The sequence below is a fragment of the Mycotypha africana genome, assembly GCF_025528875.1.
Source record: "Mycotypha africana strain NRRL 2978 chromosome Unknown BDF20scaffold_8, whole genome shotgun sequence".
Classification (NCBI taxonomy): domain Eukaryota; kingdom Fungi; phylum Mucoromycota; class Mucoromycetes; order Mucorales; family Mycotyphaceae; genus Mycotypha; species Mycotypha africana.
This window is the reverse complement of record NW_026515732.1, coordinates 1,029,101-1,053,817: the sequence shown is the minus strand read 5'-3', so window position 1 is coordinate 1,053,817 and position 24,717 is coordinate 1,029,101. Positions and strand designations below refer to the sequence as shown.

General features: G+C 37.5%; 12 protein-coding genes across 12 annotated transcripts; 2 read left to right on the top strand and 10 right to left on the bottom strand.

The window, feature by feature from the left end:
* Window positions 1–58: 58 nt before the first annotated feature.
* On the bottom strand, window positions 59–433 carry BDF20DRAFT_790702 (uncharacterized protein; the record flags this gene model as incomplete). Its single annotated transcript, XM_053076187.1, has 2 exons — window positions 59–285; window positions 358–433. Coding segments are annotated over 2 exons (303 nt in total), but the record flags the coding sequence as incomplete, so codon positions are not given.
* Window positions 434–2,656: 2,223 nt separating this feature from the next.
* Window positions 2,657–3,537, top strand: BDF20DRAFT_659648 (uncharacterized protein). Its single transcript, XM_053075968.1, has 2 exons — window positions 2,657–2,765; window positions 2,842–3,537. The coding sequence occupies exon 2, from the start codon at window positions 2,846–2,848 to the stop codon at window positions 3,323–3,325; it is 480 nt and encodes a 159-aa protein (XP_052934231.1). The 5' UTR covers window positions 2,657–2,765; window positions 2,842–2,845; the 3' UTR covers window positions 3,326–3,537.
* Window positions 3,538–5,281: 1,744 nt separating this feature from the next.
* On the bottom strand, window positions 5,282–7,942 carry BDF20DRAFT_837501 (uncharacterized protein; the record flags this gene model as incomplete). The annotated part of the gene is made up of 1 exon (XM_053079059.1): window positions 5,282–7,942. One exon carries the CDS (start codon window positions 7,940–7,942, stop codon window positions 5,282–5,284), a length of 2,661 nt encoding a protein of 886 aa, XP_052934230.1.
* Window positions 7,943–8,849: 907 nt separating this feature from the next.
* Window positions 8,850–9,834, bottom strand: BDF20DRAFT_1002510 (uncharacterized protein; the record flags this gene model as incomplete). Its single annotated transcript, XM_053074630.1, has 2 exons — window positions 9,144–9,834; window positions 8,850–9,068 (listed from the first exon to the last, which is right to left on the bottom strand). Exons 1-2 carry the CDS (start codon window positions 9,375–9,377, stop codon window positions 8,850–8,852), a joined length of 453 nt encoding a protein of 150 aa, XP_052934229.1. The 5' UTR covers window positions 9,378–9,834.
* A 1,098-nt stretch (window positions 9,835–10,932) lies between these two features.
* On the bottom strand, window positions 10,933–11,685 carry BDF20DRAFT_659525 (signal recognition particle, SRP9/SRP14 subunit). The gene is made up of 4 exons (XM_053075966.1): window positions 11,604–11,685; window positions 11,453–11,525; window positions 11,216–11,367; window positions 10,933–11,132 (listed from the first exon to the last, which is right to left on the bottom strand). Exons 1-4 carry the CDS (start codon window positions 11,625–11,627, stop codon window positions 10,998–11,000), a joined length of 384 nt encoding a protein of 127 aa, XP_052934228.1. The 5' UTR covers window positions 11,628–11,685; the 3' UTR covers window positions 10,933–10,997.
* A 1,682-nt stretch (window positions 11,686–13,367) lies between these two features.
* BDF20DRAFT_808815 (uncharacterized protein) lies at window positions 13,368–14,117 on the bottom strand (the record flags this gene model as incomplete). The annotated part of the gene is made up of 2 exons (XM_053076574.1): window positions 13,368–13,619; window positions 13,680–14,117. Coding segments are annotated over 2 exons (690 nt in total), but the record flags the coding sequence as incomplete, so codon positions are not given.
* A 210-nt stretch (window positions 14,118–14,327) lies between these two features.
* BDF20DRAFT_883078 (uncharacterized protein) lies at window positions 14,328–14,712 on the bottom strand. The gene is made up of 3 exons (XM_053081762.1): window positions 14,567–14,712; window positions 14,538–14,540; window positions 14,328–14,488 (listed from the first exon to the last, which is right to left on the bottom strand). The coding sequence occupies exons 1-3, from the start codon at window positions 14,643–14,645 to the stop codon at window positions 14,388–14,390; spliced, it is 183 nt and encodes a 60-aa protein (XP_052934226.1). The 5' UTR covers window positions 14,646–14,712; the 3' UTR covers window positions 14,328–14,387.
* Window positions 14,713–15,078: 366 nt separating this feature from the next.
* Window positions 15,079–16,174, bottom strand: BDF20DRAFT_907093 (uncharacterized protein; the record flags this gene model as incomplete). Its single annotated transcript, XM_053083344.1, has 5 exons — window positions 15,079–15,438; window positions 15,532–15,655; window positions 15,780–15,841; window positions 15,935–16,050; window positions 16,141–16,174. 5 exons carry the CDS (start codon window positions 16,172–16,174, stop codon window positions 15,079–15,081), a joined length of 696 nt encoding a protein of 231 aa, XP_052934225.1.
* Window positions 16,175–16,463: 289 nt separating this feature from the next.
* BDF20DRAFT_907092 (rRNA-processing protein fcf1) lies at window positions 16,464–17,346 on the bottom strand (the record flags this gene model as incomplete). Its single annotated transcript, XM_053083343.1, has 4 exons — window positions 16,464–16,695; window positions 16,792–16,864; window positions 16,936–17,084; window positions 17,312–17,346. The coding sequence occupies 4 exons, from the start codon at window positions 17,344–17,346 to the stop codon at window positions 16,464–16,466; spliced, it is 489 nt and encodes a 162-aa protein (XP_052934224.1).
* Window positions 17,347–17,943: 597 nt separating this feature from the next.
* On the top strand, window positions 17,944–19,354 carry BDF20DRAFT_914987 (tRNA-guanine(15) transglycosylase-like protein; the record flags this gene model as incomplete). The annotated part of the gene is made up of 4 exons (XM_053084260.1): window positions 17,944–18,144; window positions 18,236–18,729; window positions 18,786–18,845; window positions 18,919–19,354. The coding sequence occupies 4 exons, from the start codon at window positions 17,944–17,946 to the stop codon at window positions 19,352–19,354; spliced, it is 1,191 nt and encodes a 396-aa protein (XP_052934223.1).
* A 244-nt stretch (window positions 19,355–19,598) lies between these two features.
* On the bottom strand, window positions 19,599–20,672 carry BDF20DRAFT_883057 (uncharacterized protein). The gene has a single exon (XM_053081761.1). The coding sequence runs from the start codon at window positions 20,525–20,527 to the stop codon at window positions 19,829–19,831; it is 699 nt and encodes a 232-aa protein (XP_052934222.1). The 5' UTR covers window positions 20,528–20,672; the 3' UTR covers window positions 19,599–19,828.
* A 2,143-nt stretch (window positions 20,673–22,815) lies between these two features.
* On the bottom strand, window positions 22,816–23,910 carry BDF20DRAFT_883056 (uncharacterized protein). Its single transcript, XM_053081760.1, has one exon. It carries the CDS (start codon window positions 23,737–23,739, stop codon window positions 23,089–23,091), a length of 651 nt encoding a protein of 216 aa, XP_052934221.1. The 5' UTR covers window positions 23,740–23,910; the 3' UTR covers window positions 22,816–23,088.
* Between the last annotated feature and the right edge of the window lie 807 nt (window positions 23,911–24,717).

The window sequence follows — 24,717 nt, the reverse complement described above, 5'->3', positions numbered from 1 at the left end:
ACATTCAAGCCTCTTTCAGTAGGGGTGTCTTTTGCTCTTTAAGTCTCTGAGCCCTTCTTCTTCGCAATAGGTAGTTTTCGAATAATAAGGCATTCTTGGTATTGCATTTATACAGGACATCTAGAACATCGCCAATTCCAGGCACGAAGCCCACCATAAAGTCAATAGCAACATTCAAGATCATTCTTGATACTAACTCCTTTGGTAAGTTAGCTTGCATGCACATATAGACAAGCTGTAAAGATAATAAGACACCTATGAAATCGCCCACCACGGGTATAAAACCTACAAATTTGGACACTTTGGTATTAAATAAAATGTGCATAATTTTGAAGAACAGCTATTTCCTCTTTATACCAACTAAACCATCAAAACCGATCTGTAAGCAGCACAAAGATACGCCCCTATCAAGGAAATGAGCCCTTGACTTTACGGTTTTCAATAACCTTTTTTCTTCCGGCAATAAAATAGACTCTGGTTTCGCTGCTCTATTCCACCAATGTCGCTTGATACTCATCTCATGTTCTTCAATGAGTAATTTTTCACTCTGTAATCGTCTCTTATTCTCGGCTTCCCAATTGTTGACAAACGATTTTATTACTGTCTTTGTTACTGGGTTATTGAGGTCGATGTTCATTTTGACGTGTTGAGTTAATTGGAGATCAAAGCCAAAAAGAGGAAGTATAACAACACAAGCGAAGCAATTAAAAATTTACCCCAAAACTACTATGAAAGCAGCAGCGTTCACACTCAGTCTATTTCTTTTTCTCTCATTGTGAAGGGAGGGTTACTTTTGGTTCAGTACAAGTCTTTTCATAGCTGTAACTTATGCCATTTAGGTAGGAGAGGTATATGAATTACACTTTCGAATTTTTTAGTGGGACAATTTGAGTTTTATTAGAAGACGTTTCTAAGTAAAAACAGGATACGAATCGAAATTCCTGTTAAGATCTTTACACTTTAATTGGAGACATTACTTTGAAGTTTATTAGATATTTTTCAATTGATAGCGACTCTACGTCTAAAGTACTACGAGATATATGAATTTTTAGCGCGACCCAGGTCTTATAAGCATAATAGACATAGGGTTGACGTTTACGAGACGTTCTTTATGGATCAGATAAATTGATTTACGGGTTCTTCCGCCACATACGTACATAACAATTGTTGTTGTCCATCGTAATAAACAATAAATATTGTCAAACTCGAAGCATTTACAGAAAGTTGCCTTTCCTTTGATTTCCATCTTCTTCTTCTTATTCTTCTTTCATACTTTCTTTCCTCATCCTGATAGCTACTACTCACCATGTACAAAGCCAAAATCTTGCAAAAAAACAAATCGGTGGCAGAAGCCCATAAGAATAAAGCCAAAAACGAGTCCTTCGGTAAGTAACACATGATCGCGCTGCCACAGATAGGTTATAGTGGTAACCCTCAAATCATGTTTCGTATGACTAGTAAACATCAAGTGCAAGGATTGCAAAACACGCGGGACGTTTCAACAAGGCATACCATGAATGCAAGTTTTACAAAGCAGTTTCTGCGGCTGATGGTAATTATCATGCTCTCACTGCAAGACAAGTTTATGTTTGCTTAACGCAAATTTAGTTGGAAGTAGCGGCAAGAAACGTAAGCAATCAGTATTTCATATTACAGTTTGAATTGATGGAAGTATCAAGCTTATGGCAAGAGTAGTATAGATTCTCGATTTTAAAGTTGCTGTAGCTTAAATGATTCTCGCTACGGCTATAGCAGCCAATAAAAACTTGACCTATTTCAACGCACCATTGGATCGGCTGCAGTGTATGTATTGCGGTTCATGTGCAAGTCTGCATAATTGTGAGTGTATTTCGTTCATTAAAAACTTCAGCTCTTTGTGTTGCTCGGTTGAACTTGAAGAAAACCATGGAATACAATTTCAAAAATCCAGGTGTGTCCTCAATTGTGAATTCCAAAAGGGCACTGTGGGAATCGGTTAAATACCATGCTGGAGCTTAAGTTAAACTGAATGACCGATCATGACCTTTTTCTGTCTAAAATAGGTGTGAAGCGGATTCTCAAAGAAGCTAAAGAGCTGGCTAATGACAAAACATATGAATATAATGCACATCCTTTGGAGGTAAATCAGCTGGAACAATTGCTAAGGTTGTTCAAAAGACTGGCTATTGAAGTGAGGCACCCTTTTCCTATAGGACAACCTTTTTGAATGGCACTTCACAGTTAGAGGACCCAAAGATACAGAATTCGAAGACGGAAGGTTAGTAAACTCTGAGATCTTCCATAAGAAATTGTACTCTTGAGCTTGTTAAAAAGTTGTAAGAAGAAAATGAATATAAAAATCGTTACATCAATTGATTGTAGATATCATGGCCGCATCATACTACCAACCGAATACCCTTTTAAGCCTCCAGAAATCATCTTTTTAACGGTAACAAAATTATCTAGCCTACAGAACGACTCTGCGCTCGCTAAAGTTCTCCTTATCCTTTCTAATACAGCCTAATGGACGATTTGAGCTGCATACAAAAATTTGTTTGAGTATAACAGGTTTTCATCCGGAATATTGGCAACCTGCTTGGGGCAGTAAGAACTTTAAATTCATGCTTGACATTCTGCGAGCACAGTAACATAAATGTACCTTACTATTCACACATCATAGTTCGAACTGTTCTTCTTGCTATAACCGGGTTCTTCCCAACAGAAGCAAAAGGCGCTATAGGAAGCCTTCAATATGATAAGAGTCTGAGAAGAAAACTGGCCAAACAGTAAAGTAACGGCCAACGCTTGCAATTCTAACCATTTTACTCAAGCCCTTCATTCATTTACATTAATCAAAAATAGGTCCATGGATTGGTCTTGCTCCGTTTGCGGAGACATCATGAAAGACATTTTGAGTGATAAGCCAGACATGTCTACTACAGTGGATAGTATAGCAAATAAAGGCGAAGAGATTCCAAGCTTTGAATTATCTTTCAAGCCCGAAAACAGTTCTAGCAGTACTCCTTCGACAACTGTTTTGAATAACGGAACGAAGTCGGGTGCACTGGAAAACGACAATTATAAGGAGGCCGATGGAACATACGAACAATCACAAAATAGACCGCAAAATGTATCACAAAAAGACCAAGTAGAAGATGATAAAGTGTCTAAACTACGCTCGTTACCTTCGACGGAAGCTAGTCCTGTTACTATCAATAGTAGTATTAATACAGTTTGTGATAATAGAAACACGTCTTTAATTAGACCGCCTATTTGGCTAGACGCCCTGATAGCATTGCTACTTTCTATAGTCTTGGGCCTTTTGATACATAAAAGTTTAACGTAATGTGAAATATACCTAAATAATACTAGTCACTCGCGTAATTTCCTTGTAGACTCATGTCACAAATAAAATATGGGCACTTGCGTATCATATAATGTTATCTTGTTCGTAAGATGGTGCAGGTACTGTTGGTGAGTCTGAAATTAATCTTTGCGATGGAAGCGTTACATTATCTAACACCAAAAAGAAACTCAGAACGTGCAGATTCAATGCTATTTAATACTTGTCTCTCCTTGTCTGAGAGCAGGAACTATTTACATCGACTATAACTCTATCTATATACTAACTTAATTACATTACTCTTAAAGCCGTACTTTGTAAACAAATAATTTCTCGGGTTTAACCCGCCTACCTTAGTCAAGGGACGTCGACCCTATGCAAAAGACAGAAATTGAACATTACAAAAGACTAATAATAGAAACAGAAGTTAAAAAAGAAGGTTTTTAAAAGAACATAGCGTTCCTCGCTTTTCTTCGTAGTCATTTTCCGGTCTAAAGCCAACAAGTAGCAAGATACAATGACTCCTTTCAATGGTGAATACATATGTAGCAGCAAGCCTGTCAAACTGAATGGCGTCCACTATGTAAGTATATATGAAGAGGAGCAAATAAGTAGTACGTAATAATAGAAGTTCTAAGCAACATATTGCGTTTGCCATTGATGGTTTATAATCATAGATAAGGACACGACCCTAACGGATGCGAAGGTCGATGACCCAGCCGACCTCCTCTCCGGCTTAGCCATTCGCTTCTGGTAACTGCCTTGTGCATTTGTTATATATACAAAACATAATTATATACTGAAGCGTTGTTCGCTTGTTTGAGAGAATAGGTCCCGAAAATTCGGTGAATTAATATTTCATAATATGAAGACTTTTTCTTTCCAAAACTCTTGTGAGCCAGATGCATAGTATGAAGGCCGCTACTACTACTACTAGTGTTTTCTTAAAAAGTACCAGTAATAGTGAGTTCAAGGGTACGCTTGGCTATCAGCGTTGACCATGCCATTTCTACTGCGAGTCTCACATAAGAGAAGAAGAAAAAGCAAAAGACATGAGGGCATTACAGTCATCTGTTCTTTCATAGCCATTTAAAAAAGGCGATATACAATTTGTATAAGCTCTGGGATATTCCCTGGAGAATGAAGGTGTATAAAATGGTGAAAACAAAACAGTGCGATTTGCTGTAGCAGTAAACTGTCTACATTTTCAGTAAAGAATAAATGAAGAGGTATTTGCACCAAGAACAGGGGAGGAACGCAACAAACTTAACAAACCAATTCAACAAAAATCACGCAAGAAAAGAAAACCTCATAGACAGCAAAGATTACCCATGAATTACAAAACATATTCTTCCCGATATATAATACCACCAGCAATCAACTAAATCACCAATAACACTCTATAAAAAAGCCGTACACATAAATGATCAAGACAATTATCCTGCTGCCTTTACACTTGAACAAAAGTACGTGAAGAAAAAAGTTAGAGCTGGCGGACGTACAAATAGTATCATTGCTTCTTCAGCCTCCATAATAGTAAGATATACATGCAGGAAAAACAAGTGAAGTATGAATGCAACAAGTTAGTAAGCAAGCGTTTGATATGTTATCTGTAAGGGGAAAATAGGAAGATAATAGTTTGGTTACCTCAATTTATCATGTGTGGTATGTGATTTTGCAAAAGATAGTTGAAATGTAGATTAACACGAGGAATATCTCAAGAGCAAGGACGTATCACTTCATAGAATTCGTTCAACATCTTGTTGGTGGCTATGACATAAAAATGTCTTGACCATAAAAACATTTTATTATTCAATTTTATCTAAAAAGAAAAAAGAAAAAGGATATACACAAGTTATACAGATAGGATGAATTTTGCATAGTAATGCGATAGATAAAGATAGATGATATCATATATGTAAAATAGGTTGAAAAATTTTCTGGTTTTTTTGTTTGATTTTACATAATAAGACATTTAGAACCGCTGCTCTTCTGTTCTTCGGCAGGTTTGGGAGGAAGAACCTTTTCTTCCTTCTTTACGGGCATTGGAGTAACTGCAGGAGAGGTAGTGTGAGGAACCGAGGAAGCAGATACAGGGGGAGCGACAACAGGAGCCTCAGGTATAACAGGGTTCACTTCACGGGCGGCCACGGCAACGGGAACCTCAGGTGTAACGGAGCTCACTTCATTAGTGGCCACAGCAGCAGGAACTTCAGTTGTAACGGGGCTTACTTCATTGGCAACCACAACAGCAGGAACTTCAGGTATAACGGGGCTCACTTCACTGGCGGGAACAGCAACAGCAATTGCAGGTTCAGGCTTCTTGGGTGTTTCTTCAATGACAGTAGTAGAAACAGTAGTTGTGGAGGGGTTCTCATTTGCAATATTGTCTTCAATCGCAGGAGCTTGTTTGTTTGCTTCTTCGACGGTAGCATTGCCTAATGACTCGGCATTCTTGGCAGTGTCTACAAAAGTATTCTTAACATTTTGAGTTTTGTTATCAATGGATTCCTGGATAGCAGGAGCCTTATTCGCAGCATCAGCAATAGTGGCATCAACAGTTGATTTGGCCATATTGATAGTATCGACGGTTGTATTTTTGGCCCCTTCAACCTTTTCATCCAAGCTCTTTTGATATTCAGGTGCTTTTGCCTTGGCTTCTTCGACAGTAGCATCAACCACTGATTTGGTACTGTTAGCAGTATCAACGAGCGAATCCTTAGTGCTTTGTACTGCTTCATTCATGCTCTTTTGATATTCAGGTGCTTTTGCCTTGGCTTCTTCGACAGTAGCATCAACCACTGATTTGGTACTGTTAGCAGTATCAACGAGCGAATCCTTAGTGCTTTGTACTGCTTCATTCATGCTCTTTTGATATTCAGGTGCTTTTGCCTTGGCTTCTTCGACAGTAGCATCGACATATGACTTGGCTGTGTTGGCAGCATCAGCTACAGTATCCTTAGCAACCTTAGCAGTATCCACAATACTTTGTTGATAAGCAGAAGCCTTCACGCTAGCCTCTTCGATCGTAGCATCTGCTAATGATTTGGTTTCTTTTGCGGTATCTACAATGGTATCCTTTGCTGCTTGAATTTTATTATCCATATTTTCTTGAATAATAGGCGCTTGAGTTTTTGCTTCTTCGATAGTAGCATCAACGTAAGACTTAGCAGTGGTAGCGGTATCAACAATGGTATCTTTGGTGGCTTTAGTGATATCCACAGCAGTTTGTTGAATACCGGCTGCCTGATTTTTAGCTTCTTCGACGGTAGCATCTTTGTAATCGTTGACAGTAGCAGCTGATTCAGTGACAGCTTCCTTGGTTTGCTCAGCCTTGTTATCCATATTGCGTTGAATCTCGGGGGCTCTACTCTTAGCTTCTTCTACAGTAGCACTAACAGCGTCCTGTACAGTTTCGGCGGTATCAACAACAGCTTCTTTGACTTGTTGCGCAGTTTCAGCTAATTTTGGTTGAGTTCCGGCAACGGAATTTTCCACTTTTTCCATGACGTCATTTGACATAAAAGATGGTGCGGGATTACTGTTCTTGTAATAATCATCGACAACAGCACGAGAAGCGACAGCATTCTTAATGGCATAATCAATAGCGTCCTTCATATCAACCTCGTGAGGAACAACAGTCTCGGGAAGGGTGTTATTGATATCGCTTGGTTCATCAGCAACAGCACGAGAAGCGACAGCATTCTTAATGGCATAATCAATAGCGTCCTTCATATCCACCTCGTGAGGAACAACAGTCTCGGGAAGGGTGCTATTGATATCTCTTGTTTCATCAGCAATAGCAGCGCTACTGTCATTGTTTTCAGCAGCGGCAGGTATTTCAGGGATTGCTTCCTTGATCTGCTCGAGTAAATCTTCTTTGTGATCAATAGCCTCTTCTTTGGTTTCATCGACAGCCACAGGTTCGACTTCAGGCACAACCTCATCTAATTCTTCCAAAAGGCCTTGCTTATTATCAATCACCTCTTCTCTAGTTTCGTCTACAGCAACAGGAGGCACTTCCTTGACAACATCCTTGATCTCCTCGTTGATGCTATGCTTTACCTCAGAAACTTCCTCTTCATTCTCCACATCATTCGTAGTGTCGTTATTGCTTGAGGCTAAGTCTTGAGCCTTGTCCTCTACTTCTCTTGCTACTTCTTCTTTTACAGTCAGAAGTGTATCCTCAACCTTCTCCACTTTATCAGCCAACTTATCCATCAAGCTGGTTTCCTTTAATTCATCAAAGTAGCTGTAGAGATCAATAGCACGAGCGGCAACGGCGGCATCAATAGCATGTTGGACATTGCTGGAAATATCTTTACGAGGTGGAGCAATCGGAGCTGAGTCATCCTCCTTTTGTTCAGCAGCTTCGTTTACAGCGGCAGCAGGTACTTCAGGAACTAGTTCATTGATTTCTTCAACGACATCTTCTTTAGCTTTGGCTTGCTCGACTTCAGTCGACGTTACATCAATAAGCTCCTTCTTTCCTTCTGCAACATCCTTACTACCCTCTGTGCCTTGCAAGTCTTTGATAATGGAGCAAATATCAATTGCTCTACTACCCACAACGGAGGCAATAGCATGCTGAATATTGTTACTCAACGCGTCTTGAGACATAATTTAGTAATATAACGTATAGTTTTCCGAAAGGAAAGGGGGAAGGGAAGAAAAGAAAAAAAAAGAAAAAGTCAGAAAAAAAAGGTCAGTTTATGAAGTGTAATCTTAAATTTCTTTCCGTCGTTATTCTGGCTTCTTTATGGATTTGATGGTATTTGAATATCGTGACGTAAAAAATCAAACTCATCCTTTCTATTCCATATTTATACAGAGAACTATCGTCTATAAATGATTTTAAATGATGCTTTCGTATCGTCCTTTTTCTCATAAGCCGAGGTCACAAGTTCATTTAAAACTTTATTCACACACATACAAACACTATGCCTATCCTTTTCGAAGTGTTGAAAGCGAGTTTGTGTTAAAGCAGTGAGACACTTATATTATCCTTTTTAGCGGTGACAGGGCCCATCGTCTTCCTTTCGAAAGTACACAGTCCTTTTTTACAAGGTAATTACGCGGGGATTTAAAATGTTTATTGCAATGTCAAAAAACCTGGTTTGACGCGTACACCCTTTTGCCAAAATGATGTCGCATGAAAAAAAAATTAAAGTGTCGCACTTTGAAAGAAAAAAAAACCAGCCGCATCTAAAAAAAGAATAGTGTCGTGCTTGCAGTCATTTTGCGTCTGGCCTCACATTTGTCGACGATCGATGAGTTTCTTCAAACGATGTGTAATTGAAGAGAGTAATCTCTAATCCATAGGTCAAAAAACGTAAAAGCGTAAAGTAAAATACAAATTGCAACTTCGCCAACATTGTCAACGTCGTCAACATCAGTTTTGCCTGGAATGAAAAAACCAACTTTAAAGCGAATTTTTGTATTTTTATTTTAATGATTATTGTTCATTTTTTATATTAACGGTGCTGATAGAGATTAGGAATCATCTTTTACTTTAGGTATATATTCTTCAAAAACTATGGCTATTCGAGTACTCTGTGAACAGGCCCTTCTTCTTTCCTTCTTCCCAACAGGCAGACCAACTCATTCGACCATTGTTATTCTGTTTCCAAGTATTGACAAATGCCATCAGCTTTTCGTTTTTGAAATTTGTAGAACAAGAAGCACCATCAAAGTCTTTAGGAAGCTCCATTGGTGTTGTTGCTTCTGGTGGTGTGTTGCTTGATCCCTGTATCATTCTGTCCTACTTGCTTTTGAGACTCGCGCTATAGTGTCGCCTTGCATCTGCGTATCTTTGCGCTACGTTGCGGTTGTCAATAACGGTCGATACTATTTTCTCAAATTGGCTTTGTGTTGCTTGACAAATTTGTTTGTGAGGCTTCCACTTTGTCATTTTTGACCATTTCCATAGCGACCAAGTACAGTTTTGTGACGGTTCGACTTTGGATTCTATTTTTGAGATACAGACTATGAATAGGATTGGGAAGATGCGGAAACGCTTGCACACGTTCAGGCAGTATTGGACAGCTCTGCACATAAACTCACGTGTCACTGTGTGTGTAATGACCACGTCCACCTAGTTGGCTACGTTTCGGACGTAGCCCATCTAATGATCGCGTCCAAATCCATTTATTAGTTCTGCAGTGTTTTGATCTGCTGAACGAGGCAATTAGAGAACATCACACTCTGTACCATTGATAAACATGCTGTCACCGGTCTTGTAGGCCTGCAGGGACGTCCAGAAGCAAGGTAGTAATCAGGTCGATAGTAAACTGATTCTTAGCCACGATTTTGCTAATTCGATCCGTGCCTGGGATATAGTCACGTGGCAATTTGTATTGTAACAGCTCTTCTGCTAAAGAAGGCGTTCTTCATAAGTTTCAACTTTGGTTTTTGTATTCTATTTGCCTTACTCATTGTTATGGCAATTTGGGGAAAGAGGTAAACAGACAATGTCTCCAAAAAAAAAGTGCGACACTTTAATTTTTTTTTGCATGCGACATCATTTTGGCAAAAGGTGTATAGCGTTTGGCATTTTTTTTGCTGATAAATGAGAGATCTATTAAGCTGGATTTAGACATAGAGCGTACCATCTGATATCCTATATCCAGCAGTGCTGCTACAATATGCAATCATCCAAAAAATTTTACAACCTTCTTGTGGGTCATTTAGAACAATGGGTCATTATTATTAAAACCATAACCATTACCCTTGCATTGACACTCAAAATCTTTCCAAAAAAAAGTTGATTGAAACCTTATTAGTAAGAACTGTCTTAAGTATATCATTATGAACCGTTTAATGGCGGTTCAATACTTAGGAGAGCATCTCTGTGAGGATATTTTTCTTTCCAGGCAAACTAGCGGCCATGTTTTCTGGTCATATATCCCAAATCTTCCAGACAAGTGCAAGTGTTACAATTTTATTGAGAGAAATTCAAGGTAGAGCACACATTTATCTATTTATAACGAAAAATTGACTAGAATTGCGCAATTCTTGGATACGTAACTCCTTAAGCGATATGAAACAGGGCTGATGTATTAGAAGAAGTCAACGAATCGCTTAAAACTTATTGTGCTCACGTTTGAAATCGAGAAATAACAGTTTTGTAATTTCCCTTTTCATTTGCTGCATGTTTAAACTGTATTCCAAGCATAACTTGATATACCCAATGTAAAATTCTGCCTATATCACGTATAACTGCTAATCAAACTAAAATAAGGAAACGCATCCACATTAGAATCATGACAGACATTAAACACATGAATCAATAAGAGTAAGCAAGTAATGTACATCAATGCACCTATTACTGAGCAAGCTTTTTTTGTCTATGAAACTAATCAAGTCCTCAGAAGCAACTGGGTCTTTTTCGGAAACTTCCAATAGCAATCCTTCTTATACAATAGCTAATACAAGCTCTGCGTTTATATCCGACCTTATAACCTGTGAAAATGGGAAAGGTTGTCTCTCAAACGTAAAGTTTACAATTTGGTATAAATGGTCTCGCTTGACTTTATTCGACAAGTGACAACCATAAAATAGCAACAATGCATTCTTCCCTTCTTTCGCCATCGGAGTGAGTGATCATAAATGTTCGCCCATAAAGTGAATCGCACAATTCAAATATCCTTTTCATACTGAGACTTCGATTCTCGTTTTACTCTGTTGATTTAGGTGTCGCTGTAGGCTTTTTCACTTTCTTTGCGCGTTCTTTCTTTTTCAAAGTATCCATATAAGCTCTTATAACGGTACTGTATGCATTTTGAAATCTGTCAAAATCAGCAGGAGCAACCTACGATGGGATAGGATTCGTGTAGTTAGATTGGATAAACTCAATCAAAAGGGTATCATCGAAATTGATCTAGAATACTGTACAATTGTGCTGATTTTAACCTTCTTGTAAACTGCACGGACAATACAGGGATATTGGATAGTATCCTTTTTATCCTTGTTATCGACTACTTCTTGACCGCCCTTAGGCATTTCCTTCTTCACTTTAGAAGCCTTTATTAAGCGATCCACAGTCACTATAGAAAGATAGTATGGCAACTGTCTATCAATTTCTCCAAAGAATTCCTTAAACATTCGAACTAAATTTGAAGGATCTCATACTTCTTTTCATTGTGACAGACACTGTGCCTGATGTTAGAGACTTCTCGTATAAATGGCCGAGTTCAACTGTGAACTATATTTATACATATTCAAATGGAAACATTGTCAATACTGATAAGCTCAAAACCCTTGAATATATTGGATAGCTTACAGTGATTGGGTCGACTTCTTTCATCTCCTACGCTCAAGTGTAGCTTTATTACAAAAAAAAAAAGGAAAGATATTCCCAAAAAAAATAAGTAGACCTTTTCAAGAAAGCAAGCGACGACAAAAGTTTATAGTTTTTTAACTGCGGGTTTAGACGAAGCTAAAAAATAACTGGACGAAATGACCAAGATTTTGAGACGATTGAGTTAGAGTTTGAAGATCGAACTACACTAAAATGGAGGCGTTTACCTGTAAATATCTAGCCAGTTTCGTTCTGGCGATAATAAATATCAAAAGACTAAGAAGTTGTCTTCCGGCTGAACTCAGTAGGACGTTCCTTGTCTTTCCATACCGAAATGCTGATGGCCATCATGTTTTTTGCTGCATTGACATCGCGGTTCCATAGTATCTTACAGGTTTTGCAAACAAGGATACTACAGCCACGCACGGTGTCTAATGCTTTCAATGTATCTGAGCGACAACAATTGCATATGCGTGATGTCAAGTATTCATCAACTGTAATGGAAAGGAGATCACCAGCAGCCTCTCTTCGCTTCAATGCACGCCACAGAATACCAACGACACCAGTTCTAAGGCCTTTTAGATGAACGGCGGATTTATTGAACATTCCGTCACCAAATACAACCAGAGGAACTTTTTTGTGATCACTCAGCCTGAATTTCTCAGGGGCCCATCGTCTGTTGAAGGAAGACAGTAGAGTGAGTATACACAAATTCAGTGGACATTTAATCGCTACAAGACTTACCGAACGTGGTTATCGCTCTTTGTCTCTTCTTCTTCCCAGCTCTCCTTCTCCTTCTCTTCTTCCTGTTTTACTTTCACTTTCTGTTTCGTCTTCTTTCTTCTTTTTTTATGCTTAATTTCGCCCTTCTTCTTTGGCCATTTCATCTGTTCCTCCTTTCTTTTCTTCCGTAATTCTTTGTCTTATTTGATCCCTCCATCGACAAGCATGTTCACCATCATGTCTGCAGCACGCTGTCTGCCTTGATGCAGACGGAACCTTGTTTCACCCATACCATACCAGGCCCATAGAATGAGAATAGGATCTGTAAATGTTGTAGTATGTAAATAGTATATCTCTTATACTGTTCAGGCGAGCCTGTTTTACTACTCGGTATATTGCTTTCTATCGCTTTTATCGTACAATCGGCCTTTTTCCTTTCTAATTCTGCATTGACACGAGTACTACCCGTCATGTGATAATATTCTTTTGTCGAGCAGCGCCGTATCTCATGTCTGTTTGTTTCTAACCCGATTGCTGCTGTAAATACTGTCTTTCGGCCAGGATCAACAAATGTGGGTCTGTAGTTTGCCGTGATCTCTTCATAGGAGAAGTCTTCCAACGTCAAGCCATGATGATCAATGATGGCGTCTTCTTTTGGTTTCTTCTTACGACTAAATAAAAAGTCTACAGTGAAGCCATCAGATCGAATGAGATTCCTGAAGAGCATACTTGTGTTTGTCTTTAGCTCAGCAATACTATGATATAAGTGAAAGAATAATCTTGAGAACAGAGTCTTTTAGCAGAGTGCTATTTACTTTACCTTCTGAAGCCTAACTTTTTGAAGTTGAACACTTTACAAAATTGTTCAAGTTGATTCCAATAGCCCTTTACAAGTCTTCCAGGAAATAAAAAAGGAGTAAGGGCGTTTATGCTGATGGTAATGAAGCGCCATGATACTGAGGGAGTTGGAAAAGGGAAGAAGCGATGAGGTAATGGTAACCTACGAACATCGTAGGCAAGATGATTAGAATGCTCTTCTTCGTAGTAGTCTTGGATAAACCACAAGGGCTTGACAAATTTGACCGGATCGGCCGCCAATGACAGAAGCGTAACCTTTTCCTCCACAAGATCTGCAAAGTTCTTGCACAAATTATCTATTCTTAATTTGTCATCACTACTTAACTTGACTTTACCAGGCCATTCGGGTTCGCCTTTGCAAATCACTTGATAACAGTATTTTGTTGCGATTTCGTCAACATCGCGCTTTACCATGCTCTAAAGAGAAAAGAATATTGAGTTCGCTGCTGTTTGGTTTAATGTAAAGTTAATCCTTACCGGGAACATATTCTGCAAGGTATAGTATAGATATTTGAGCATTCGCTGCTCAAAAAGTTCAACAATGCTGTTCGTATATGTGGTACTGAGCTCCTTACAAGCTTCTGTCAAGCATTGGCTATAGCCTTTGGTGAAGCTATAACTTACTTCGACAGCTGGATGCTTCTCTTTGAACTGCTTATAGAAGTTTTTCATGGAATCATTTATTGCTTTCTTGTTGGTTACTGTTTTACCTGTTACAAGTTGTCCAACCGAATACCAGAACTGTTGGGTGAAGATTTCTTTTGGTGTGTCTTTCTTATTATGGACGAGATAAGCGTTAACAAATAGTTGCGAACGAAACACAATAGCCCTAATGTCATTGCAGCACGAAATGACTCTTTCTCTGAACTTCTCGCGGAAGGTTGGTAACACCGCACTGTCGATGGGAAGCTTTCTTGTGAATACAGTAGCACCATCACCAAGAACAGTTGAAATGAGTTCTTCTTTCGAAGGCGTGTGTTTGAGGCATTGCGGCGAACGAGCAGTGGCATGGCCATCTTGTCCACAGCTGAGGCACTTTGCAGCTTGTGGGTTGGTCTTTTTCCGTTTAACTGCTTTCTTCTTCTCTTTCACTGGGTCACTCTGTTTTCTCTTCTTACTACTGCTACCAACTTTAAGGAGGTTACTCATAAGCAATTAAGTGCTGTGTGTAAGATAGATTTAGATTTATTGCTTACCATCATCAGCATTTACGGCTTTGTAATACTTGCATTTGTAATAACGCTTGTCAAAATGACCTGGTTCATAGCTATCTCGACACTTGGTATGTTCTAAAAAGTTACAACAAATATCAGAATCCTTATATCTTGATCTGACGGTTCTCCTACAATTATCAAGCATTTTACCAAATGGGTTCGTTTTAACCTGGTTCTTATGTTTTTCTTTAATAGATCTAATCTTCTGTATAATAAAACTTTTGTACATGAATAGAGCTGTAAGTTACAAAAAAATGCGAAATACGGAAAAGTAGGGATCTTATTCTCGTTTAAAAGAACCTCTTCATTATAACTTAACTTTGACAACAAAAACGCGAGAAAAGAAAGACACGTCTTTATCATTGGGCAAAGTTCCAAAAAAGGCACTAATGAACATCTGGTTGGTCATACAACACATCGTCATTTGACGAAAAAGTTGTCACGCCAATCAGAGCTTTCTTAGCGACTTCCTTACTAATGAAGACTCATTTTTAGGACTAGCTTGTACGCCATCCTTAATGCTGCTTGGATGTTACTGGATAATTGATTATCAACGAAATCGTCCAAGAATAAGATACCGCTTCATCGTAAAATAATTGAAAGTTGTCTAAATTAAGATTTAATAATGTCCAATAAAATTTGTGAAAAGTCTGAAATAGCAGTTAAAACACTGTATTCTCAATATCCGCATTTGAAAAAGCGGAAACCAATGATCCAATCACGGACTTCCTGACATTCTTCTCAGGAGAAGTAGGTTTGATGGTCGCGTCTTCCGCAACCTTATGCATAGCCTTGGCTACTGTAGCTACATTGATTACAAGGCCTGCATTGAGCAAACGATTAATAGGATTGACAATAGTGAAAGCAATAGATTCCATAGTGCGAGGGCGTGTACGAGGTTCTACGGTTTCTAAAAAGGCAGGACGGAAGATAGATACCTTCTCGAAGCCTGTTTCTTCAAGAGCAGCCTCAGTCTCACCTTTCGTTTTAGGGTATAATAAGAATGAATTCTTGTTGGCGTTCTATCATGGTTAAAATGTGAATGTTTCAAAGAGTTCTCAGTATCAGAAGTGTTCTGTTTTTTTTTTAAAAAAAACATAACCATAACAACTTACAGTTGAGGAACAGTACAAAAAATGAACAGGAGCCAAATCGGCACCAGCAGGTTTGTTCTCTTCAGCAATCAATTTAGCAGAGTTCAAAACATAGGTTTGATCGATTTTAACAAACTTCTCAGCACTTCCAGCATCAGCACGGGTTGTACCTAGGCAGCAATATACGTCGCTAAATTTATCCGAATAAGAATCATTGCTTTAAGCGGGATGAACTGATTGATAGGACATATAGGATGCTTCGCTCTTACGACACATTTTTAAAGGCTTCTCTGTGTGCTTCAAGGTTTTCAAAGTCAATCACTTTCTGCTCCTGTTAAGATTTGAAAATGAAATACGCATAATGATATCAGTTCTTCCAAAATGACAATGAATTTTATTATGAAAATGATGAAAGCTTGCTTACCAATTTATCTTGAGGAACACTGTCATCGAGTTCAACTTGACGACGGCCGACCGAAACTACTCGTGCATAACTTCCATTTTTCAAGACATCCAGTAGCAATTGTTTACCAACCGCACCTTCACGTTAAAGATAAAAAGTTACGTCGTTGATTTTTCATGAACTTTTCAATAATTATTAGATTGTAGTGCAGACGTATTCAGTATTACCTGTGGCGCCAAAAATTAAAGCAGTGCGATCCATTTTTGTGGGGTTACGTAGCAGGAATAAAGATAAAGAAAGTAAAAGGATCATTTACAGCTGCATTAACATTTTTACTCATCTTCAATACGTGACTGCAAAATAGAGAGTCTTTATCCATAATTAAAGTTGTACGCCTGACTTGTACTGTAGGGTTAAATCAGGCTTTTTTACTACATGTGGGCATTTCTGACAGGAGCAGATAAGTGGACCAATTCAAAACGATTGCGAATTTATTCTATGTACATGATGAGTTAATGTTATAAGATAAAATATATTAAACGTCGACAAGCTATTGTTTGTTATTGACACCAAGTTCAGGCAGTCTTTCAATAGCATATTTATGATTTGCAATTGACATTATAGGAATACCGGGTATCTTTCTGATACGTCTCTTCAAATCACGATCACATGTGGCGACGATATAACATTTATGCTGCATTACTCTGTTTACTAGACAATCATCTGCATAGGTACCCTTATGTGAACAAGGCAAACGTTCAAAACGAGGATCTCGTGCGATTCTGTAGGGTTGACGTTGAAGTTAAAGTAATAAAGAAGAAATGCTTAGTTGCTGATATTACCAGAAATATTTTTAAAATAATGCCAAGACAACTTACTTTAAAGCGATACGATATTTGGGGCCTAGCTTCTCAAGTTCTGCTAACACACAGTCAGTAATACAAGGAACAGCTACATTAATAATATAAATTGGATAAGTAAAATTGTTCCACTATTACAAGTTAAAAACAATGACTACTCACACTTTGCATATAAGCAGTCCATCATAGATTTCACAAGCTCAAGCTTATTTTGAATTGAAAAGTTAATGAAATTGGTATCTACTAAAACGTGATAGGGTGGTCCTAATGCTGAATTGTATTCAAAAAACATAGACGATGCAACTTGAGGCCTATAATAAAATAGAAGAAATGATTAATACATACATTTAAGCATACTATCAAATGCTGTTCGAGCAATTCATTGCTTACAGATGACGAACTGCTTGTTCTTCTTTCTTATCTTGTTTCTTTTTTTCCTTTTCCTTATTTTCCTTTCTATAAGATTTGTGAAAACAAAAATTAGAATCTGCACAGCTGGTAACATAAACAGATCTGTCCGTGATCGATCAAAACTTACAATCGAGTATCTTTAGCGCTGATCATTCGCTTCATCACAGCGAACTTTCTAGTTTGCTTTGCTTTCGCCTGTAGAAGAGATAACATTGTTGTTAGTGAATCATCTTTGTTTGCAATAAACTAAGGCATTCACCAAACTTACCATTGTGTAATTTATGAGACAAAGAAGAGAGTTGCTGCTCGAAATGCGAGAAACAAACTTTTTCCTCAATTCAAGCTCCTTTCGAATGAAAAGTGCTGAACATCAAAGGTTGGCCTAATCAACAGTTGAAGCCAAACTTCTTAAGATTACTGCGTTCCAAGCCTTCCTATAAGTAATATAATGTTGTAAAAGTTCTATTTAATCAACAAAGTTAGATATCTCACCTATGATGTGCCAATCTATTGAAAACTAAACTCTCTTCAAAACGACCTTTTTTTTGTGTGAGCAATTTATTTCCAGTTTTTGCAGACTTTTTTATTTTGACAGGTTACTTGTAACTTATTTTTTTATTTTAATTTTTTTTGGTTTTTTTTTTTTTCTTTATATCTTTCTTCTTCTCTCCAGTAGTTTCCCGCTACATTCACATCTATTATTCAAAAGTGTTAGCTAAAGCAGCACTGTTAAAACAGGCATCGAGTCTCTTCTTTAAAATGAAAAGTGCACTCACCTACGAAACCATTGCTAAATGCTCAACCACCAAAGCTAAAGCATCGATCCTCACTTTACCTCATGGTCCTGTGAACACACCTGTTTTCATGCCTGTCGGTACTCAGGGTAGTTTAAAAGGTTTTACGCCTCAACAACTGGAAGAAATGAACTGTCAAATTATGCTAAACAACACTTATCACCTTGTAAGTACAAAATGAAAGATCGGAAGATGTTGCTCTGTATATACGGGCAAAGAAACTAAACATTGTTGGAATATCATACCTTGGTTGAAAGGGTTTAAAGCCAGGTCAAGAGATCTTGGACAAAGTGGGTGGTTCTCATCAGTTTCAAGGTTGGAATGGAAACTTGCTTACTGATTCCGGCGGTTTCCAAATGGTGAGTCTCCTCAAATTAGCTACCATTACTGAGGAAGGGGTACAGTTTCAGTCTCCTTTCGATGGATCCCTCATGATGTTGACACCTGAGCACAGTATGTCTTTACAAAACAGTATCGGTGCTGATATTATGATGCAACTAGACGATGTTATTTCCTCTCTAACGACCGGCCCTCGTGTAGAGGAAGCCATGTGGCGATCGATCCGTTGGTTGGATCGTTGTATCAAAGCTCACAAAAAACCAGAGACACAAAATCTGTTTGCTATTATTCAAGGTGGACTAAATACCGAGCTGCGTAAAAAATGCATTGAGGAAATGGTCAAAAGAGATTTGCCAGGCTATGCTGTTGGAGGATTAAGTGGTGGTGAAGAAAAAGATCAGTTTTGGAGAATGTAAGTTGTAAAGAATGATAAAGCAAAGTCAACTTATTTACTAAAATGAACAATAGTGTTTCTCTATGCACAGATCTATTACCGAAAACAAAACCAATTTACTGCATGGGCGTGGGGTAAATTCAAACTGTCCAACCTTAACCATACGTTGGATGATTATCTAAAGAGTCAAAATTATTTCCAATTTAGTTATGCTGAAGATTTAGTTGTGTGTGTTGCTTTGGGTGTCGACATGTTTGATTGTGTATTTCCTACCAGAACGGCCAGATTCGGCAATGCATTGACGATGTATGGCACATTATCTTTAAAATCAGGGAAATATTCTACCGATTTTGGGCCGATTGAAGAGGGATGCGATTGCAGTACTTGTAAAAATTATACACGCTCTTACGTACACATGGTCGTTACAACAAAAGATACAGTGGGATGTCATCTTGTATCTATCCATAATACAGCCTTCCAGCTTCGATTAATGCGTAATATGAGAGAGGCAATTATCAAGGACGAATTCCCCGCTTGGATCAAACAATTTTTCCACAATTATTTTGGTGGAGATAAAGCAAAATACCCTCAATGGTCCATTAATGCTTTACAGAGCGTTGGTGTAGACTTATTAGAAGAATAGATTAAATTACATAGATCGCTTTTACCTGTACAATCATGTTTGTTATGAAAGGAGTTACCTTCATATACACACCTTTGAATGATAAGTTGTAAATTCTGTACAATATATGTGTAAAGTACGTATATGCGTTATTTCAAATGGAACATCCCTTTAAATGTTTACTATAAATAAAAACAACACATCAACGTGTTTCATCCAAAGTACATCCGTTTGTGAATGGAGGATTGTGAGCAATAAGATAGACCGGAATTTTATTAAAGGAAAAGCAATCAAGTGAATAATTTAAATGAGCAAATGTCTAATAGATATGGTTAAAGGAAAAGCAAAAAGCAAATCAAGTGAACAATGTTAATGGGCAGATACCTAATGGATATAGTTAAGAAAAAAAGCAAAAGCAAAATCAAGTGAATAATTTAAATGGGCAGATATCGAATGGGATAGGGTGAAAGGGAATATGTAAATGTAATAACATTATTATATTGTTAGATGTTTCTGTCTGAGAATGGACATAGTTTCTGTAAATGTAGTCGCGCTGTCCTCAGAAACCATCTTAGGACTATTCACATTATGCGGAGATAAGTCAGAGAGTCGAGCCTCTATAGCCAAGCAGAGTTTTTCCGACCTGTGGATGAATGATTCCGCTTCTGCCTCGATGTCCCTATCAAAATCTGATCTTGCAGATACAACGCTGTCTCTTTTGTGAGAATGGTTCATTATTGTCAAAGTAGAGCACGAGTTTACGCTACTATCAAATTCGGTACCGTTAGGAAAGTAAATCTCTTCGAACCAATTCCGGAAAGCATTTCCATAGAAAATAGCGGTGGACATAGAAGAATGGTTGGAATTGTATGCAGGGCGAACATATTCATTGGTATTTGGGCAAAAGAGGTTGAGTTCTTGACATGTTTTGCATGGGGCATATTTTATGGGTTCCTCTAGCTTGGTAAAACCATTTTGTGCAGTCATTGTTAAGGGTATGCCAGAGCTAGGAGCAGCATTTGATACAGGAGATATGTCGATAATAAATGATAGAGCAGTACTGTTCAGATGATTAGGCTTTTTCTGAATTATAGGATGTGCCAGTGCCTTCATTAACTTTCCAAGAAGATTTTTAGTTTTTGAATTATTGGAGTTGTTGATAGCAAGGTGGTTCAATTCACTTTCAGACCTCATTGACCTTTCTTTAGAGAGCACGGATATAGATGAATCACATAGAGAGAGTACTTTTTGCTTTTTAGCCTCATTTTTAATTAGAACATTGGCACCACGACGATTAAAATAGCCTTTGACTTTAGTACGGGCGCGACCGGGAAGCTTGGATAGCTTTTTGTCTTTAATAGACTGAATGGACCTTTGAATTGACTTTGGAAAGATGTAGCTAAGCATGCTTTTATTTCTAATATATGATGACTAATTCGTTTAGAATGATCTAATAAGAGGAAAAAAGCGATGAAGATTGAGCATTGGGAGTTTTTATGGCATACACATATTTTGGAGGCCCTTTTCCCATTCCATAGCAATATGAAGAATTTGAGCCTACATTGGAATTTTTACCATTCCTGACAGTATTAAACAAAGGACAAAAAAAAAAAAAAAAAAAAAAAAAAAATAGATAAGACGTTACTATTCAAGACTATAGTCATGATTGGTTTTGTTGCTATCCTTCCTCCTTTTAACAAGATGTAGCAAGACAATTTGATGACAGTACATTAGTGTCAAATGCTTTCCATTCGTGTTAGCTGTCAAAGTCAATTTATTAACTTTTTTTTCTTTTTTTTTTGGCTTAAACTGCCACAACCTCCACTTTCTTGTTGATCAGAAATTTCATGAACTTTATTGCGTGTAAATTCTGGAATGGTGTGAGAATCCAAATAGAAAAATGATGACTTCATCTTTCTTATCTTTGCTATGTTTACATGGCCTGTGTTGCCCAGCTGCATCTTCACAAAGGTACTTGATTCTATAGACAGTATACAGCAATTTTGCTACAAGGTTCTTTTTCCGAAATCTTTGACTATTCTTAAAATAATAATAAAGGGAAACAAAAAAAAACTAAAAAAAAAATACTACTAGTGTATCAATGGTCCATTCTTCTCTATCAAAATATGTGTGCTAATATTCTCATGCAAAGAACAGGAGCCTTATCTATTAGCACAAAGATTGCAAGCTTTATTCTTAGGAATGCTCACATATCGCAAACAATAAGTTAGTATAGATAAGAAATTTTAAGGCATTTGCTGTCGTTGACGCAGAAATTTGATTCTAATGATTCCGTAAGCAATCCTACTGGAGTGCTGTCATAAGTGCAAAGTAGCCAAGCATAGATCAATAGCGTTTCATGACTTGGGAAAGGTCTGATGATACATTCATCTTTTTTTCTTCAATAAGCTTGTTCACGGAAGGAAACCAACATCTGCACTTGTATCAAAGCCTTTCCTTTGTCATGCTAGGCTTTTAATTACAAACTCAAAGTCAAGCTATCGGTAACAATGAAAGTTTGTTGCAATTTACACATTGTCCAGTTATTAGCAGTTCCTTCATCTTATTCAGCCATTGCCCTTTTTTTGGCAGCGGTCATTAATGTAATATAAAGTATGATTATAATTAACCATGCAACTTGCATGACGAGTAGACATGACGCGTGCTGAGATAGCATCCAGATGAAGGAGTCACACAAGTATACGAGATGCAAACGAATATACAACACAAGCAGTCGCTTTCAGGATGCAATTTGTAACATCTTCGAAGAGTCTCATCAAAAAGGGTTTCTACAGTGTGTTCTGCTGATACGCGGGCTTAAGTTGTACAAAAATGCCTTTCATTTTATTTGTTGCCTTTTACGGATCATTGATTTAAAAATACAGAATAGTTGAATGTAAAAGTTTTTTTCATGTCCCATGAAAGATACGTAAAGGCTATTCTAACTTTTAGTTAGAGTTTTAGCTTATCGTTAGGCTCAAACGCAGATCTTTTTGAGGTTGGGTCATCATCTTACTTCTAATTGTTCTATTAGTCGTTCTTCTTGTATTGTGCTCATTCGATTCGACTTGGGAGAGTCCAATTATAATTCCGGGTATATAAATCTGTACCTTTTTTTTTGTCTGTGTTTCGGTCGGATTTGTTCCAGAGTGAAACCGATTGATGTATGGTGTAACATAAATATTCCGGTTATGATTGCCCGGTCATATCTGATGAAAAGATAGAGCGCTAGAGTACCGAATATTTGATTTAGTCATGTAGTCATATCCATCCTATATGCCTAAGGATTATTTGTCAGTCAAAAAAGTGTGCTGTATATCGTGCCTTGAATTACATTGAAACGAATACCTCATGTTTGAATTCAACCAGCAATGGTGAACCTAAAATAATCGAACGATTTCTGCATATGCGTGATCCATACTTTTTTGTTTATGTAGAAAATGAAAAAGCAAGAAAATGGAACAAATCAAATACTGTATGGACTTTATTTACAAAATAAATAAGAACTTCTATACAACATTTGAGAATAAAAGGGAATTATTTTGGGGGAATAACAGCTGATAGAGTAAGAGAGGGAATAAACACAAAATCAATAAATAGTATCGTTCAACAGTCAAAGGCTGTCAAGAAGGGTATCAATGCCTTAAATTGGCGAATTACTCATAATAACATGGATCATCAAAAAGAATAAGAAAACATTTGTTGTAGGTATTGTTCGTTCGTTGAATGTAAGTTACGGATGGATGGGAGACGTTTCAAACAAAGATAATTTGTCTTAATCTAACAAATTTAGTCTTTTGCTTTATACACCAATTTTTGATGGCATTATGGCTGGTATTTGGTTCACTGAATTGCATCGTCCTACTATGAGGAACGCTTTGTTTGATCGGATGATTGATGGAATCGAACAGGAAGGCATCACTTTTTTGGTGTTTTTGGTGTTCTAATGATACGAAGGACCCAGATGGTGTCACAGATAGTTGGTGATCTGATGCTTCGTAGGCAATTTTACTCTTTTTGAATTGTCTTGTTCTCACCCTGTTCTGTCTCTTCAAGGTACATTGGCTATTATTACGCTCTTGTTTGGAATGGCGGGTCTTTCTCGTAAAGTAGTTGAAGGACGATGATGTTGTAAATGTAGATAAAGAATCAAAGGTATTGCACAGAGATCTTTTACGTACGATAGATTGATGCAGGTTTGCAGTAAATGTACTATTGGTTGAAGCTATGAGACATAAGGGTACATTGGAGATGTGATGGTTGGCTGTAATTGAACTATTGCTCGCAGTAGCAGTAGTGGTATTGGTGGTAGTATTTGTGAGCTGCATGGATTTGGCTTGAAGATAGCATAGATCATGAATTAAATACAATTCGTCATCAAAATGTTCAGTAAATCGAGAAGCCATTGTCTGTGTGCACAACAGAAGATTCTGCTGAGATTGCAAATGAATTTGAAAAGATGTAGACAAGAGAGGGAAAAAAAAGAAATTGAAGCAGAATGTAAGAAAATAGGAATAAAGAATGGGAGGGAGACGTTAGGGCGAAATCACAAAAATGCGATTTTATATTTGGACCAGCAAAAAAAAAAAAAAAAAAAAAACCTTAAAAAAAAGATGATTTTGCCCAGCTGTATACTTTATAAAAAATAGCCCGCCTTTTCAGAAAAATAATACATTGAATAATTTTTAACCCAATGGGCAACTACATATCAGAAAATTGCCCTGGGCAGGTCAAAATACGTGCAGGAATTAAAAAACCCTAAAAGGTACTAGGCAGAAAAAGGATAAGGAAAATAATACTAGAGTATTTTCGGTTTTAATTCAGACGTTCTTATATACAAAATTGGATATTTTAATTATCTTAATTCAGAAAATTTAAGTTATTATTTTCGGACTACTTACTCTTTACATTTGGACACTTGTAGTAACCATCTGAGGCCCGCCTCGTTTTGCACGCATTTGTTGCAATAAGTTTCGTTGTTTGATTGGCCCAGAAGAATTGCCTACATTCTCTTTAGCTGCCATTTGAACTGATAGTCCAGCTGTATTCAATGTAAATGACTGACAATCCTGTATTCTCATTGACTGCTCAGCATCTCACTTGATCCAAAATCATGTCACTTTAGTGTCATTTTTCCCTTAAAGAAAGCAATAACAATAGGTGATTGTATAAATTAAGTTAAACTCCTGTTTCTTGTCAGTAACTGATGAAGTGATAAATAAACGTGTCTTGATTAATAAACGTGTCTCGATTTGGTGGCAAAATTTAGCGCGTCTAAAGAAATCTGTCTAGATTGTTTTTGTTGTCCAAACTTTCTTTGTTGTCCAAATATAACAATCTAACAAAAAGTTTCAGTTTATAAAAAGATAAAAAGTTGGTACCTT